This window comes from Ursus arctos, unplaced genomic scaffold, assembly GCF_023065955.2.
Source record: "Ursus arctos isolate Adak ecotype North America unplaced genomic scaffold, UrsArc2.0 scaffold_8, whole genome shotgun sequence".
In the NCBI taxonomy this organism is placed as follows: Eukaryota; Metazoa; Chordata; class Mammalia; order Carnivora; family Ursidae; genus Ursus; species Ursus arctos.
Window position 1 is genome coordinate 64,406,157 of NW_026623100.1, and position 17,509 is coordinate 64,423,665.

A 17,509-nucleotide genomic window follows, 5' to 3' on the forward strand; every position below is an offset into this window, starting at 1 on the left:
TAGAATGTTAACAATTTGCAAAGCTGGTTGAATGTATACAGTAATTCCTATACTAGCGACACAATTTTTCTGTTAATCTGAAAGTAGGTAAAAATAAACAAACAAAAAGTATTTAAGAAAACTGTGGGTGGGAGGATGGAGTAATTGGGTGATAGATGTTAAGGAGGGCACTTAATGTAATGACCACTGGGTGTTATATGCAACTAATGAATCATTAAACTCTACCCTGCACCTAACAATGCACTGTATGTTAACAACTTTAAATTTTTTTTTTTAGTGTTTAAGAAAATAGAGAAGATATTGAGTATCTTGCCAAAGTAAAGCAGAAACTACCCAAAGAGGAAGAACTCAAAGTGGTATAGTTATATACAACTTTCAGGAGTTTACCTTTCCAAATCACACACAAAGTAAATGTGATATAATAAATACATTGATCAATCTCAAACACCACATTATCTTTATCCTTTCCCTCTCTTAGAAGTGGAAGTAAGCATATCCTCCTTTTAGTTCTGAACACCAGGAGATCTTCCAATACCTGTAGCAGTCCCTGCATCCAAGGCTACAGAGCCCATATCTTTCCGAAGGCGTTCCAGTTGTTCCTTCTGCTGCTGGCTCTGCGCACTGGCCTGTACACACAGAGAAAATTATCTTCATATTAAAGAAGGAGTCCTAGGGGCTCCTGGGTGGCTCAGTCAGTTAAGTATCCAACTCTTGATTTTGGCTCAGGTCATGATCTCAGGTTCGCTGAGTGTGGAGCCTGCCTAAGATTCTCTCTCTCCCTCAACCCCTCCCCCTAACTAACGTACTCACTCACTCTCTCTCCAAAATAAATAAAATAAAATCTTAAAAAAAAAAAAAGCCCCGAGTTAGATGCCAGACTTCTAACAGGAGATGACTAAATATACAAATACTAGAGGCTATTTAGACACTGAGGCAGGTGAGACATGCCAGATACAGAAACACCAAGCAGTGTGGGCCCAGAGAAGCACAAGTTCAGACGGGAGGACTCTGCAGACAGAATTAGAGGTTTCAGAAATTGGACATAAGAACACATCAAAAGATCCCTCAAGCAGACACAGCAGTGGTAAGGGACCCAATGCAGCTGAAGAGGACAGGCCAAGTGATCATTTGGAATAAGCACTGTGAACCACTTCTTTTTTCTTAAAAATTTATAACCAGTCCTTAAATGAGCCTCGGGAGTAGGAGTGGGGTGGGACCTAAGAAGTGCTTAACAAATGTAACAAGAAAAATCAAATTTTAAAAAATTCAAATAAAGAGAAGAAAAACAATCAGGGGGTCCTTCTGCATCTAGACAGCACACACACAAATTTACCAATTTAAATAACAAACATCTAAAAGATACACTGATAGCCAAAACAAAAGCATTTATGGCAGGAGGATTAGTGCATGGTTTGAAGTTATTTTTTAGTGGCCCAAAATACACAAATAGCCTCCTCTCTTACCAGTGACTTCTTCAGACGTTCATATTCAGGACGATATTCCCTGGAAAGAGAAAACACTTTCTAAATTCCTTTGTTTAATAATCCGTCCTGCCCGCCCCCACATCACTTCTATTTTCCTAGGTCCTTGCCAGTAACAGAAGACCTTACTTCACCGAACATTATATGTAACAAGTCCTAGTCACTGAGATTCTGTCCCTATGGAATTAAAAGTCAAGATGCTTGCCCCCACACTGAAACTAGCAAAGAGACAAAAGACTGCTGGCCAGGAATGATTAAGTCCGGAGTCCATGACTCATGAGCTCATCACTTGTTTGGATAAAACTGAGATGAATGAAAGAAAGGAGGCCTGGGGCACCTGGGTGGTTCAGTCGGTTAAGCGTCTGCCTTCGGCTCAAGTCATGATCTCAGGATCCTGGGATCGAGCCCCACATTGCGCTCCCTGTTCAGTGGGGAGCCTGCTTCTCCCTCTCCCTCGGCCCTCCCCCTGCTTGTGCGTGTGTGTGTGCGCATGCGTGCACTCTCTCTCTCTCTGTCAAATAAATTAAGAAAAAAAAAAAAAAAAGGAGGCCTGTTGGGCTCAGGAAGCCCAGTATGTAATTGTGTGGCTTATCTGGGCAATAACAAAAGGATACAGAAGGGTCTATCCTGAGACTTTGGGAACACAGAAAGACACCTTGTCTGATGAATCAAAATCAAAAGAATGTGTCTAAAAACCATGTGGTTGTTAGAATCTTGCTAAGTATGAAGCCAAAGGAACATGCTAGTAAGCAGCCAATTATCATGCCACCAGCCCGAGGAAAGTACTCTGATTACACTTTCCTGTAAGTAAACAGAATTCCAGTATTAACCATGATAATAGTAATAACCATTTATCATGAAGTGTGCTTGCTATGTGTCAGCAATCATGCTTGGTGCTTGGATATATTTTCTCAAATAATGCTCACAACAACCTTAACAATAAATGTTATTATCCGTGACCTACAAATGATGAAAACTTGCTAAGGCCACTCATTTATTCAGTGGAGAAAATAGAAATCCAACCTATGTTTGTCGGACTCCAAAGTCTCTGTTCTTAATCCAGGGTCAGCCCATGTGGCAAACAGACCAAATCATGCCTATTTTTGTAAATAAAGTTTTACTGGAACACATCCGTGCCCAATCATTTGCAAATTGTTTATGGATGCTTTTGCCCTAAAATGACTGTTGAGCAACTGCAACAAAGATCGTATGGCCCACAAAAGCCTAAAATATTTACTATCTGGCTTTTTACAAAAGAAGTCTGAAGACTCCTGCTCTTAATCATTCAATACAGCGAAGGTTTTATACTACTATTTTTTAAAAAGGTTAATGGGGACTTGTTACCCTTTAGTGTACACATACAGATCCAGTACACATACACGTGGCAAATATAATACCTACACTATGAAAACCAAAATGCTTTGCTGGCAAAACAGCTATCATATCAGATTGTAGGTTACTAGAAATGTCATCAACAGGATTTTCCTTTATCCTTACCTTTCATATTCTTCTGCAGCACTGGTCACTTGCACGAAGAGTTCATCTAAGCCTGTACCCAGAACAGCAGACACACCCACCACCTGCCAAAAGCATCATTGCCACTGAGGAAACCATGTATTTTTAAATGGTGTACATTACTTTGTTTAAAAATCATAAGATCTTCATAAAAGTTGTTAAGATACTTCAAGAAGTCTCTGGCAAAGAGTGAAGCCAACACAAAACAAAACAGCACACATACTCAAAAGCCATGGAAAAAAGTCTATGGAAAAGAGAGGACTAGAAAAAAAAGAATTAGGAGAAACACAGAGCAAGACTTCTCATCTATTCCCTGTCAAATCCAACTACTGTTCTCTATAAAAATCAGTATCGCAATGCCTTTGCTTGGGCAATTACCATCCTCCTGCCACCCCGACGCACTTTTGCTTATAAAATCCGTACCTTTCCTGGGTGCCTGGGTGGCTCAGTCGGTTAAGCGTCTGCCTTCAGCTCGGGTTGTGATCCCAGGGTCCTGGGATTGGGTCCTACATTGGGCTCCCTGCTCAGCAGGGAGTCTGCTTCTCCCTCTGCCTGCCGCTCCCCGGCTCGTGCTCACGCTCTCACGCGCATGCACACACGCACACGCACACACACAAACACACACAAATAAATAAAATCTTAAAAAAAATTAAAAAATAAATCGTACCCTTCCTTCAAAGCATACCTCTAATACTATATCCTCCAAAATTCCTCATTTCAAGAGTGATCTGCCCCTCACGAGCATCAGGCCCAACCTCCAAGGTCCTTACCACAATATATCAAGTTTCAATTCCGTATGTAGCCTTCTCTTCAAACTAAACCATAAACTCAAAAGGGAGGGCCTTTACCTTATCTTTTCTTTTTCTTTTTAAGGAATCTCAGCGCCCAACGTGGGGCTCAAACTCACGACCCCAAGATTAAGAGCCAGCCATATGCTCTATTGACTGAGCCAGCCAGGTGCCCCTACCTTATTTATCTTTTAAACCTCCAGGTTTAAAACTGGACAGCAACATGCAAAAGAATGAAAAAAACCCCACAAAACACCAATTTTTAATAAGTAATGTTTAAATGCTTTTTTTATTAAGGTAACGAACTTCTTTTCTAAGATAGGTTCAAAGCCAGCCCTACAGGTAAAGAGGTTGTCTGAAGGGACTGTCAGTATAAGCAGAGGAGAAAGTTTACCCTAAGTGAGCTGTAAAACTCATCTAACACCAGGCTCATTGAACGAGTCAGGTTACTGACGTATGTAGTCTCTTGATTCAAGGCATCTTGGAAAGCCTCAAAATCTTGCATCCATTCCACTGCAAAGCTGTGATCAATGATGTCAGTCTGTACCAGAGAGAAGTCAACTATCAGCAACCAGAGACGTGCTTAGATATCAAACATCAAAAAAATTTTAATTAAGAGGCGACAACAAAGCAATTATTCAGATATTTTTTTCTCTGCTTCCCCCATTTCCTCCTCCACTACAACAAACTATAAAGGGCCAAGACTACTATAAATAATGAAATGAAGATATGTGTTCTCTTGGTTGAAGCAGACCCTTCACTATCCACTGCCAAGTGACCACAGCGAGAGTAGATGCCAGCACATTCTAGGCTCTGAAGTCATGTAGTCTCATGAATCCTACCTCTCAACCCAACAACAGTGAAGTTTCCTGTTTTGTGACAGCCGATAAGCTAGCAGTCCCTCCCCCATATACACAGTTGCAATTCTGAGGGATAACCTATACGCTCTGGTTGAGGGGCTACTCTCTCTAGTTTAAAATTACTTTGATGAGAGCCAGTGATAAATATTCATCCAATCTGACTGAATCTTTTTCATACAAGTGCTCATGACTTTCAGATAAGTTTGAATCTGTTCTCCGACATGTGAAAATCCTCACCTACCCAAACCTTCCAATAACACAAGGTTCTGATGAAAAAGAAATACTGACCCACAACAGGAAGGATCCACTTACTTTATTCATAACCACAATGAAAGGCAGCTTGGTTTTGTACAAGATGCTAAAAATCAAACATTAAGACATTATTAGTAAAAAAACACTTAAGCTCTTGCTTGCCCAGTGTCAGTGAGTTGGAACTGAGTAAAGAGAAGTGGAATGGGTTCACACTCTACACAAAGGTATCCATTCTCACACAGCCCTCACACTCTCCTCTCCCAAGAGGAAAAACCACCACTACTATCAAGCAAAAAACACACACACATTCTCTCTCCTTCTTGGAATAATAATGCTTTGATACTGACCTTGTTTTTTGTGTATGGGTTTTTGGTCTGGTTGTTGTTTTTTACCAAGTAATTGTCTTTTAAACATTTAACAAATATGGAAACAAAAAAACGCTATCAGTCATCAGATTTCTATTTAGACTAGGATTTCTTGCATCTAAAAAGAAGGGAAATCTCTAGTCATATTAGAAGGCACAAATGCTAGTAATGGCCTCTGTGTACCCCCCAAATAAATTCTCTCAGATTTAATAATAGTTCGCCTTGCTCCTATGTCTACTGCACTCACATACCTTGGTGAGGCATGTCCTTTTGTCCCTAATGACACCAAGTTGGGGCAAACTTGTGCTTTGTGGAATTATTGATAAATCTCTTTATTCATAATCTCTCATATCACAACACAGAAAGGGAGCATTTAGACCAGAGGGCACTATTCTTTTTAGACTTGTTTCATTCAACCAGGAGCAACTACCAAAAGGTTCATATTCACACACCGCCTGTTTCTGCAACAAGCAAGGCAGGAAGCTGAGAAGCTGCTCACAGAGTACGCCAACACACGTGCCTCTTTTCTCTTCTAACCTCTCCCCAGCTCACAACTACTAAACCGAGGGGCACATCTGAATGAGCACAAATCCAGGTTGGCAAGCACTCAGGACTCAAATACAGAAGAGGAAAGAGGTCGCCTCCCACCTTGATGTCATAGCGTGCCCACCAGCAATCAATTACCTGCAGGCATACAGCATATTGGACATGAAGGTCACTGGGTTGGTACTCCTTGATGTGTCCATTACATAAATGACAACTGTTGGAAATGAGGATGCCTGAAGCCACAAAATAATCACAGCCTTAGTCCAAGGGCTCATGATCTACCCCCAGTCTCTTTTCCCACCTTCCTTAGCAAGGGAGAACCACCTGAGGCAGGGTATACAGAGCTTCCACAACTCCCTCCCACATACGGTCCCATGCAATAAAAAGATGCTTACTTAACCAGTCCAGCTCTCTAGTTACTCTCAGTAACCAGTCCTACAATACTCACCAGGGCCTCAGTGATGATTGTCCCAGAAGCTGACCATGTGAACACCTCAATCTGTCCGGGTGTGTCAATCAAGACATACCTGTGTCAAGAATGACCATTAAAGAAGTATTACACCTGTGCAATGCTGAAAGATATTCTGCACACAGAACACCGAACACCTGGTTACCCGAGACTGGAATAACCTCTTCACACTGTCAAGTCTAACTTCCTCCCACTGCCCTTAAAACGTATACCACGTTCCCCCAGGCTCTGTTCAATGTCCAATATTCATGCTACCAGGCAGGAGCAGCAGTCCACATACTGCTGCGAATGCTCACACAGGGAACTGTGATAGTTTTAGAAACACACTGCATTAAAAATGAGAGATAAACAAAACCAGAAGGCAAATCTCTTGGGAAACCATCTGGTTTCTTGGGGTGGGGGTGGGAGGGAAGGTAGGTGGAGGAAAAGGAGGAATAGAAGGATAGGGGAGTTAAGAGCTAAATAAAGGGTTTCTTCTTGAGGTGATGGAAATATTGCAAAAGTGACTACAGTTATGGTTGCACAATTCTGTGAATATACTAAAAGCGTACACTGACTGTACGCTTTAAATGGTATATAAATTACATCTAAATAAAGCTGTTTTTAAAAATGAGCAAAAATTTTTGAAGACATTTCTCCAAATACGTATCAATGGCCAGAAAGTACATAAAATGATGTTTAACATCTTTAATCACTGAGGAAATATAAATCAAATCTGATAACACAATGAGACATTTCACACTCACTGACATGGGTATAACCAAAAACAAGGACAATAACAAGTGTTGGTGAGGGTGTGGACCAGGAACCCTCACACAATGCTGGTGAGAATGTAAAATTGTGCAGCCACCAGAGCTGGGGTGGGAAGGGAGAATAACAGGAACTGCTAATGAGTATAGAGTTTCTTTTGAGGAGAAAAGAGAGTTCTGGAAATTAGATAGTGGTAATCAGTATATAACTTTATGAATATACTAAAAACCACTACACTGTATACTCAAAAATTAGAATGGACCTTTGGTATGTGAATTTATATCTCAATAAAGCTATTATTTTTTTTTAAACTACCTCTAGTAGTTTTTTATAAAAACGTTTTTGTGAAACACCTTATCCATCCATCCTTCTACGTATATATGCATGGACATATGTGGAATAATGGTCACTGATAGTAATAATGACAATAATACATATAATAATACTATTTGTTATACATTATAAAATAATATCACACAATATAATAGTAATAGTGATGACAGTTATTTCTACTGGGAATTACGGTGAAATAGTTTCATCTTTTAAATATTATGCATGGTTTTAATTCTCTATAATGAGCATATGGTCTTTTTTTCTTTTTAAGATTTATTTTTAAACAAGGGTTAGAAAGGTGTTTCAGAGATTTTAATGCCAACAAATGGAGTTTTCCCAAGAGAAGGCAGGTAGACAACTGAATTTGGACAAAGTTTCAAAAAATACCTCCTAGGAAGCCATGGGCATATATAACAGTGATTGGGGGCAGGATACTATTAAATCTAGCTCTTCACTGTATATCACCTTAATGTGGATTTTTTGTTTGTTTGGTTGGTTTTTTTGCCCACTTTTTTTTTTTTCACTTCTAATGGTTTCATCTCAATCTACACCCTTTCAGAGTTTGATGGTATCCTGAAATCCTCAAGACATGTCAACTACAGAGTAATAAATTGGTGTTAAACTGAAATGACTTACTTAGACACGTTCTGGGCCTTCTCGATAAATTTCATCACCTAAAAGAAAAAGATGCCAGATACAACAGGATCCATTTTCAACACAAAAATCACCCTTTCCAGGGTAGCCTGCCTTACAGGCACTATCAACTATTCAATCTCTGTTTTCTCAATCTCAGGGCACCACCTAATAAACTCAATGAACTAAAGAAACACAGCCACACCGGTAGCACTGCAACACCCCAGAGTATACTGCAAGGTCCTGAGAAGGTAAAGACGATCTGTCACTGTCGGGATGTATCTCTTGGTGCTTCAGTAAAATGTTAACAGCCTGTCCCACGGAGTGACATCAGGGTAAAAAATTAGTGATTACAAAACACTCTTATGGAAGTAGGTGATAGAGAAAAACTTAAACAGTGACAATTATTTGTCACATGTAAAAAGCCCCATTATCTTTCCATTCTATGCCTCCTAGCCCGTCCCACTCCCCAACCCTCCACTCCATCCTCAAGGTGACACTACAAGCCAAGATCAAGAAAAGAACCTGGATTTTTGTTTTATTGGCCGTCACAAATGCTAAATGTGAAGTGTCTCACAACATTGATCATCCTATCATAACCTACTTCTCTACCAAAATGCGTACTTATTTTCTATGTATATCCAAGTTTATTGCTCTTCTCTCTCAATGTGAGCAAGCTAAGGCATTTAAAAGTCACAGGTTTTTACACAGCCATGCCTATAAAGTAAGGACAGACATACCTGATCAAATCTGGTAGCAAAGAGATTAAGTGATGTCACTATACCACCATTGGGCCCAAGCCCATACCTGGATACTAAGTTGAGGATTTAAATTACTTACAGATCAATTTAGATGATGAAATTCACACTTAGGATATCATTCACACAAACAGCATTGTAACATTAGTGTTCCATGAACGGATACTGGCAGCTAATCCTTGACATATCACATAATCTTAACCTCACAAGGAATTTTCATTATCAACATCTTCCTCATTCCTTTATCATTTTGGGGATGCCAAGGCAAAATGAAGAAATTAAGGTGACCAAAATGTAAAAGATAGATGGATCTGACAGTGACAGCTTAATAGCATTAGCCATTAAGATCATCTTAAAATATCATTAAGATCTCACACTCCTTGCTCTGATCCTCACTGATCAAGCAACCTGCTAATTAGAATTAGTCTATCCACTAGACCCATCTACACGGAAAGTGCACATTTCATACAGCAATGTACTAAGAGTTGATCCTCCTAAATAAACCTACTCATTTCTGAGTCTCCCAGTCAGAGGAGGCACTGGCCTCCAAGGCGATACTACTTTGTGGAACCAGGCACAGCACCAGCTAGCCTCTCACTCTCCATGCTCTCTATTCACAACAGCCTGGTAGTCCGGGAAGATGGTAAGAGAACTGAAACCACAAGCTGAAACAGTATTTCTAATCACCTAAAAATACCTCTCCTCCCATTCATCTTTCCATCCTCCTAATTAAATTACTTTAAAGCAATTAAATGCTTTTGCTAGTATATTTCACAAAGAAATGCAAAAACACTCTCAAAGCCACAAAAAACAGACAGTAACCAGTCAGGGATGAGTCAGCACCGAAGCAGATGCTGAAAAGGATACTGTTTCATGACTTCTTTATACTTCACAGTGTCACGAATATCTGGGGGGAGAAAAAGAATTCACTGGAATTTAACACATAGAAACAATGTAGTTTGAGACCCTCCACCTACAGTATCCTCAGACAATGGGCCTCTCAAATCATCTCTGCTTCCTCTGAGGAAAAGAAATAAGTTTCTCTCTTGGTATATCTCAGTTACTTTTCAAATGTGTTTTCTAAATTTTTAAGCTAAGGTCATCTAACTGTGATAGGGAAAAAAAAACAAGATCATGAAGAGAAGAACAGAAAGGCAGAAGTACCTACTCTCCCAGCAAGAAGCTGAAACCAGCCTTTCAGGCTTCCCTTGTCTGAATTCTCTTCTACTAATTCCCCCCAGCTTCACAAAGGTTTCCTTCCTTACAAAAGATAACCGGGAAGTAACCCATGAAAAATGTTAGCTAAGAGCTCAGAAGTTATGGTAGAAATGGTCTGAGACAAGGAGAAAAGTTTTGTTTGTTTGTTTTTTAAGTAATGTGGCCAAGCTGGGGGTTTTGGGGGGGGGGGGGTTGATTTTGAGATTTTTTTTTTTCCTTAACTTATTTGAGAGAGAGAGCACGCAAGAGCAGGGGAAGGAGCAGAGAGGGAGGGTGATGGAAAGGGAAAGAATCTCAAGCAGACTTCCCACTGAGACTTCCCACTGAGCCCCAATGAGGGGCTCGATCCCATGATCCTGAGATCATGAACTGAACTGAAACCAAGAATTGGATGCTTAACCAACTAAGCTACCCAGGCGCCCCAGGAGAAGTTTTGTACAACTTAAATACCTTATCAGTGACCATACGCACAGAAAAACGGAGCTAAAAAAAAAAATTCGGAATTGTTGAAACACTATAATGTACACTGAAACTAATATAATATTGAATGCTAACTATACTGGAATTAAAATAAAAGTAAAAATAAAAATTAAGAAAAGAAAAAGGGAGCTAAAATCAAGAAAAAAGTTTATTTACTAACTGCCTACTGGTAACGAAGGTAATGCAGACATGATTTTTCAAAGGGAATTAATGCATCTGGTAATATCTAACTAAACCTGTCTACCAGCCTGTAGACCCCACCAACTATTAGAATTCCATCTTTTTTTAAAACTTTAGGTATAGTTGACACATAGTATCTTACTAGTTTCAGGTTTACATCATAATGATTCAATATTTTTATATATTTCAAAATGATCTCCACAATAAGTCTGGTTACCATCTGTCACCATACAAAGTTATTATATTATTGACTATATTCCCTATGCTGTATGTCATATCCCCATGACTTACAGCATACCTGGATGTTTGTATCTCTTAATCCCCTTTACCTATTTCCCTCACCTCCCAACTCCTCCCTGCTCTGGTAACCAACAGTTTGTTTCCTGTATCTATGAGTCTGTTTCTGCTTTGTTTTGTTTTTTAGATTCTACATATAAGTGAAATCATAAGGTATTTGTCTTTCTCTGTCTTGGTTTATTTCACTTAACATAACACCCTCTAGGTCCATCTATGTTATCCCGAATGGTAAGATTTCATTCTTTTTTATGTCTGAGTAATTTTCCATGGTATATATATATATACCACATCTTCTTTATCCAGTCATCTATCAACAGATAGAAGTCCATCCTTTAAATGAAAAGATATCAACTTTTCCCCAAACTCTTCCCAAAATGATCTCTGCTTAACAAGATTTTCCTTTATTAGTATGATTGGGGTACAAGCAGCTTAAAGGATTAAGAAGAGACAAAGAGGGAGAGGATTAGCACAGTGACACCTTGGAAATCAGGAGGCCCCTAGATCCTAACAAGAATCGTAACACTGGGGGCGCCTGAGTGACTCAGTCGTTAAGCGCCTGCCTTCGGCTCAGGGCGTGATCCCGGCGTTATGGGATCGAGCCCTACATCAGGCTCCTCCGCTACATCAGGCTCCTCCGCTATGAGCCTGCTTCTTCCTCTCCCACTCCCCCTGCTTGTGTACCCTATCTGGCTGTCTGTCTCTATCTCTGTCAAATAAATAAATAAAATCTTAAAAAAAAAAAAAAAAAGAATCGTAACACTGAATCATATCCACTCTTAATTTTTTTCACAGTCACAAATTCTCTGAAAGTTTGATGATAACTAGAAACCTCTCCCCAAAACAATGCATATATGCATATATATACACATTTTCCCATGTAACTTTGGGAGTGGAAGAAAGGTTCCTATAGATCAGTAAGTGAACTACCACACAAAAATCCTTTCTCTAAACTTTTGAGAAAAGAAACTAAAAAAACAGGTTTATGTATCAGAGCCTGCTGAAGGTTTTATGACCTTGAGGTGAGAGGACTGTTATTATCCCAAATAACGATAGCCTGACACCAACTGGTCAGAAAGAAGGGAGAGATAACAGTGAGAGGTAAGGAAATAAACTTAGGGAAAGGAGTAAACAAAGGAAAATGTGAATAAGGGAGAAGGCTTATTTAGAGATTCTAGGAAATTCAAGGAAAATGAAAGTAGTTTAGAAGAAATGAAAATGAGGGGCACCTGGGTGGCTCAGTCAATTAAGTGTCTGACTTCGGTTGAGGGCATGATCCCAGGGTCCTGGGATGGAGGGAGCCTTCTCTCTCTCCCTCTGCCCCTCCCCCTGCTCTCTCTCTCTTTCTCTCTCAATAAATAAAATCTTTAAAAAAAAATGAAAATGAAAGCATTAAAGACTGGTGGGCTGGAGGCTTTCCATTTTCTGAGGGACTTCGCACAGTTCTGTTACAATTTACTCACCAATATTGGCAGGAAAGGGTACTTCATGTACAGCTGGGTCCAGATTAATCACATAAGGTGGAGAGCCTTGGCTATGCAGATGTCCAGTAAGCCTCTGCAGAGTTATGAGAAGAGGAAGGGAGTGACACAAAGAGGTAATGATAAGGGGCCAAGATTCCTTTATCAATCACACCTAAAGACTTCTGCCACTTACATTTCCCTCTACCTGAAATATTCGTCCCCAATATTCACCTCCAACATTCAACTCTCATAAATGCTATCTTTTCTTTATCACCCATCTAACAGAGTCTGCCCTATTCTCGATCACTTATTTACTTGATTTGTGTGAGGTTTTTTTTCTATCACTCCCATTAAAATATTAGCTCCAAAAAGCGGGAACCTCGTCAAATTCAATAGCTGTATCTCCAGTGCTTGAAACATAAGAACTGCGCAGGAAATAATTCTTCAGTAATCCACACCAAAAGCCTGTGTGCTAGCACTGTATTAATTGCCAGTGATATGTAAGCCTCTGCCTTCGAGGAGTTGGCAATTTTACCGGTAAGATAATTCCAGAACAACGTGGTAAGGTGTACCAAATATGAACTGCGGGTGCGAAGAAGAGTCCAAAAAGGCCAGCTTAGGAAGGAACCGGAGTTGCTGGCAAGTTCCTTAAAGCCACACGCGGGTCCCCTCCAACTCCCCTGAGAGACCTCGCTCCCGTTCTCCCTGGCCTTCCGCCCACCACTTGACAACCTCTCGCGCGCACCTACTACGCCCGCGCCGTGTACGTCACCTGCACAAAGGTGGTTTTCCCAGATCCCGCCATTCCCAACACCAACAGACAAACTGGGGGCCGAGGACCCCCCGAAGCCTGCAACTCAGCTGCCTCCGCGGGGGCCGCCATCTTTCTCCTGGCTCCGCCCACTCTACCATAGAGACGCCTCGTGCCTAGAGAGGCTTCGATGACGCTGGAGGCGGCGAGAGAGGCTAGAACCCAACTAGCGCTAAAGGGGAAGGGGAAGGCGAAGGGGCGGGCCGAGCGCCAGAGCATCCTAGCCTCCCGGCCAACTAGCGACGGTGGCGGGGAAATGGAGGGCTAGAGAGGACTAGGAAAAGGGGCACTCACCGTGGTAGGGGAGGGGCAAAGCGCTGGTCCCCAGAAGGGCGAGACGAGATGGGGTCCCCGACGCAGGGCCCCCACGGGTCGAAAATGAGGAGAGTTCGTTTCTCTTTCGGCCCCCAAGGAGCGGGAGAACCGGCTGCTGGGGCTTATTCGGCAGCCGACGAGCTTCAGCAGCTCAGGGCTAGACCGGCTGGGACTGGGGCGGAGTGCGACCCCGGGGGTTGCTGGGCAGCGTCGGGACCCGTGGAGCACGGGACGGAGAAATTACGAAAACTTTCCGCAAGGGGACGCTATTCCCAAGTGTCGCAGGCCCCTGACACCGGCGCTCCCTCCTTGGCAGTGACCGTCAGTGAACCACGCCGTGACCTTGGAGATAAACGCTTGGATTCCTGGAGCAAGTAGGTACTCAAGGGGCGCTTCCCTCCACGGAAGTGTCCTCGGATACCGGAAAGGTCGTGGAAAAGCCGGGAAATTTATGGCTACTCTCGACCACCCCGGCTGTTCCTGTGGCCCTTTGTAGCTACTGTAGTGTTCAGTAAATCTTAAAATCTAGGTTTTACACTCACACTCTACCACCTGCTGGCAGTGTAACTCGTGGCCAAGTCATTTAAATTCTCCGAACCTGTTTTCTCCTCTTTAAAATAGAGGTAATACCTCACAGGGTTGTAGTGAATGCGTACTGTAAATTGTAAACTACACTTTCATCTTTACCCCTAGCTGTATTCCCTGGTGCCTTGCATAGTGGCAGAACAGTAATAGGTTCTCAAAAATAGTTTCTCGTATGAATTAAAGTACAATTATGCATTTTGTATTTACTAAATTTTCACTAAGAATTGATGGGGGAATGTCTCACTTGTTCTTCCCTCAGGTTTGCTAAGGACTCTAGGAGTTCCCCTCCACCGTATCTTAGTTTAATAAATGATTTTTTCAAGCCAGAGAAGCTAAGAAACTCAGAGATGAGGTTTAAAGAAAAGTCAATGATGGAAATGACCAAGCTGACCAACCAAATAAAACAAGCTCAAATCCAGCAAGAATTGCTAATGGAGGAGACCAGGCAGCTATACAATGAAAAGTTCCTTGTCCAGACTGAAAACAAATTCTTCCTGGAATACCTAACCAACAAAACTGAGGAGTATGGAAGGCAGACTGAAAAGCTGTGGAACAACTATTTACAAAAAAACGAGGAGATTGAACGAAGGAGGCAAAAATCAGCCTCCAAATACGCGAAACAAACTTCAGAGTTTAAACGGGAGCTCCTGCAGAAGGAAAAGATCCAATTCAATTTAAAGCAGCAGTTGCAGGCACTGAGGAATGTTTCACTATTAAAGGAGAAACAGGAGAGAGAAATGCAGATATTACAGGAGAAGAAAAAGAAAACCCAAGCTGAGACAGATGTAAAGAAACAGGAAGTCAGGGTCCAGTTACTCCAGGAAAAGGCATTCCTGGAGAAACAACTGAGTGAGCCAGACATGAGGCAGCTGGGAAAGAGAAAAAGAAAGGAGCTTGACAGGAAGGCCCAGGCCTTGGAGCTGGAAGCAAAGCAGTATACTTTTGAGTTCTACCGCAGCATCAGGAGAGAGAACCGGGAGTTACAGAAGAAATTACTGCAGCAAACTCAGCAATGCCAGGAGTTGCAGGCTATTAAAAGCCAGTTAAAAAATCAGAAGCGGCAGCTGCAGCAGGAACAGTGGTATGTGCAGTGCTTAATCCAGGGGAGGCAACGATTGCAAAGAAGGCATAATTGGTGCCCAAGACAGGATGCTCCAAGGACCACAATAACACCTCTTCTGAGTACCAAACCAAGGATTAATCCAAAGCAATTCCTGAAATAACACTGATTAAATAAGGACTGGAACCAGTATTCTCACGTGCTATATACCCCCGGTTAGGAAGGCTTTGGGATCTCAGACTGCTATGGTAAAACATCCATCATGATGTGTTAGGGTGAAAGATTAGGTGCGTTTTTCCAGCAGTACTGCTAGATACTTGTGCCACCAGCTTCCCTTAATTAGGTTTTCCCTTAATTAGATCTTGTTAATAAATGGGATGTTACTCAAATCTCCAGATAACCTAATACCATTTCCCAAACACCGGTACATTAAACTAGCTCAAGAAAACCACCTTGAGGTAGTGAAAGGAAAACAGTTCTGTGATTTATTTCATCTAGCTAAGTTAGATTTCTAAGAATAGCATTTCAGATTGACTTGATATAGTACCTTCTGTTCTGTAAACAACCAGTTATCCTTATGCCTCTTGGCCAGTGCACAGAAAGAAGGCAAAGTGCTTTTTAACTCTTTTCCAAGTCTGCACCAGTGACCAGGCGGCTCCTTCTATAGTTTTGTCAAGAGTGAAAAAGTAATCTAAACAGCACGTTCAATAAGAGCTAGGCTGGAGGAGGGGGGCAGAGCACTGCGTAGAAGGACCTTTTGTCTGAAGCTCAGCCCCTACCGTTTTAGCTTTGAGTAGGTTGAGATAAAGGGAATGTCTATTAGGTCAACTCTTACTTTTGAAAATCTTGTCTGTGAAGAAATACTTCTAGCATTAATGAGGTCACTGCTTATTTCAGGAAAATATATGAAAAAAACATTTTAAATATTGGGACTTGAAAGAGTCTTGTGCCATCTATTTCCCTAACAGCATTCTAAATTCTAAGACAACAAGATTAATGTTAGATATAATAAGTACTTCAGTTTTAGGTCACTTTCTACATTTCCTTACTATGTGCTCACTTGACAGTACATGAAATGCCTTTTGTAATTAATATGTGCCTTATATTTACGTCTATTTTAAAGAACTGGAAATAATATTTTTAATTAGTATAGACTTTTAGGGTAGTTTTTAAAAATTTTTTTGCACTTAATGATATACTGATGGTTGGACTAGTTATTTATTTGCACGCTGAATCCTAGTACAGGAATATAATACCATATTTTAACATCACTCCTCTATGGGAAAATAAAATCAACTTTATGCTTTCCAGAAATTGTCAGTGATGAAAAACTTCAAAATAATTTTCCTGAATTTTCAGCTTTATTCCTGTGTAAATGAATTCCTTTAAAACTGTGGAGTAAAAATTTTTTTCTCCCTCAATGCCTTTAACTTCTAGCTTTAACAATGTTTTTGTTTAATGTGTAGTTTGTTATTAAAAATAAAACCTTAGATTATAATGTATCTGTTGGTTTTTATCATCACTCTTCTTACTGCTGCTTCTGCATGTCTTATTCATACTAGTGTGCACATAATAAAACTGCAACTTCAATACAGAAAGTAGAATTTTAGATATTATGTAGATACCTTAACCTGAATACTTCAGTTCTTGAGCTGAAAATACAGAAAGACTGAACTTGAAAAACATGGTAACCAAGACATATTTGAAGCCCTATTCTCTGTGGATGGAAAAATGCAAAAAAGCATAGGAAAATACATGCTAAGTCTGATAAGGAGTTGGAAAGTAGGAGGGATTTAAATTCTTATTACTCTGCTGTTAATTTCCCTCCTGCCTTCGCTGTCCCAATTATCTAATTGGGGAATGGATAACTTCCGTCCCATACATTTATTTTTAATTCCTATCATCCCAGATAATGAATCTGGTGTATTGCTTTATGTCTGTCCCTTTCAGTGTGAGGACTCAAAGGGCTTGAAGACTTTAGAGGGTGAATCATCTGATAAAGGTACTTTGAAATCCATACCTGCAAGTGAGCAGTAGATTGCCCAACGAGTATCTCAACCTACTTTTAGTCTGCTTTGCTACAAAGAAAAATTAAACAGGGTGATGTTATAGAGAGTGCATTTAAATGGAAAAGACCTCCAAGGTAAAATTTAGGTTAAGACCTAAATGATACAATGAAGTCTACCTTGCAAAAGCCAGGGAAGAAGCAATTCCGGGCAATGGGAATAATGAAGGTAAAGGTCCTAAGATGGGAATGAGGCTTAGTAGGTTCCAGGAACTAAAAGGTCAATGTAGCTAAAGTGTAGATGGGGAATGGTCAGAGAACAGAGGTGGAATAGAGGGAGAAGAAGCT

General features: G+C 40.8%; 2 protein-coding genes across 3 annotated transcripts in view; one reads left to right on the forward strand and one right to left on the reverse strand.

Moving 5' to 3' along the window:
• The window catches only part of GPN1 (GPN-loop GTPase 1), a 19,177-nt gene extending 5,881 nt beyond the window's left edge, over window positions 1-13,296 (reverse strand). Inside the window, exons 1-12 of one of the 2 annotated variants that reach the window (XM_026521186.4) lie at window positions 13,158-13,296; window positions 12,386-12,479; window positions 9,618-9,657; window positions 8,733-8,799; window positions 7,996-8,033; window positions 6,256-6,334; window positions 5,946-6,040; window positions 4,957-5,002; window positions 4,179-4,325; window positions 2,979-3,061; window positions 1,464-1,503; window positions 536-626 (exon numbers count right to left, since the gene is read on the reverse strand). In XM_026521186.4, the coding sequence (XP_026376971.1) occupies window positions 536-626; window positions 1,464-1,503; window positions 2,979-3,061; window positions 4,179-4,325; window positions 4,957-5,002; window positions 5,946-6,040; window positions 6,256-6,334; window positions 7,996-8,033; window positions 8,733-8,799; window positions 9,618-9,657; window positions 12,386-12,479; window positions 13,158-13,268 (931 nt within the window). In that variant the 5' untranslated portion in view covers window positions 13,269-13,296. Of the gene's footprint in view, window positions 1-535; window positions 627-1,463; window positions 1,504-2,978; window positions 3,062-4,178; window positions 4,326-4,956; window positions 5,003-5,945; window positions 6,041-6,255; window positions 6,335-7,995; window positions 8,034-8,732; window positions 8,800-9,617; window positions 9,658-12,385; window positions 12,480-13,130 lie in introns of both variants that reach the window. The other variant, XM_026521196.4, reaches the window with a different exon arrangement.
• Window positions 13,297-13,335: 39 nt separating this feature from the next.
• On the forward strand, window positions 13,336-16,656 carry CCDC121 (coiled-coil domain containing 121). Its single transcript, XM_026521175.4, has 2 exons — window positions 13,336-13,885; window positions 14,356-16,656. The coding sequence occupies exons 1-2, from the start codon at window positions 13,539-13,541 to the stop codon at window positions 15,317-15,319; spliced, it is 1,311 nt and encodes a 436-aa protein (XP_026376960.2). The 5' UTR covers window positions 13,336-13,538; the 3' UTR covers window positions 15,320-16,656.
• The last annotated feature ends 853 nt before the right edge of the window (window positions 16,657-17,509 follow it).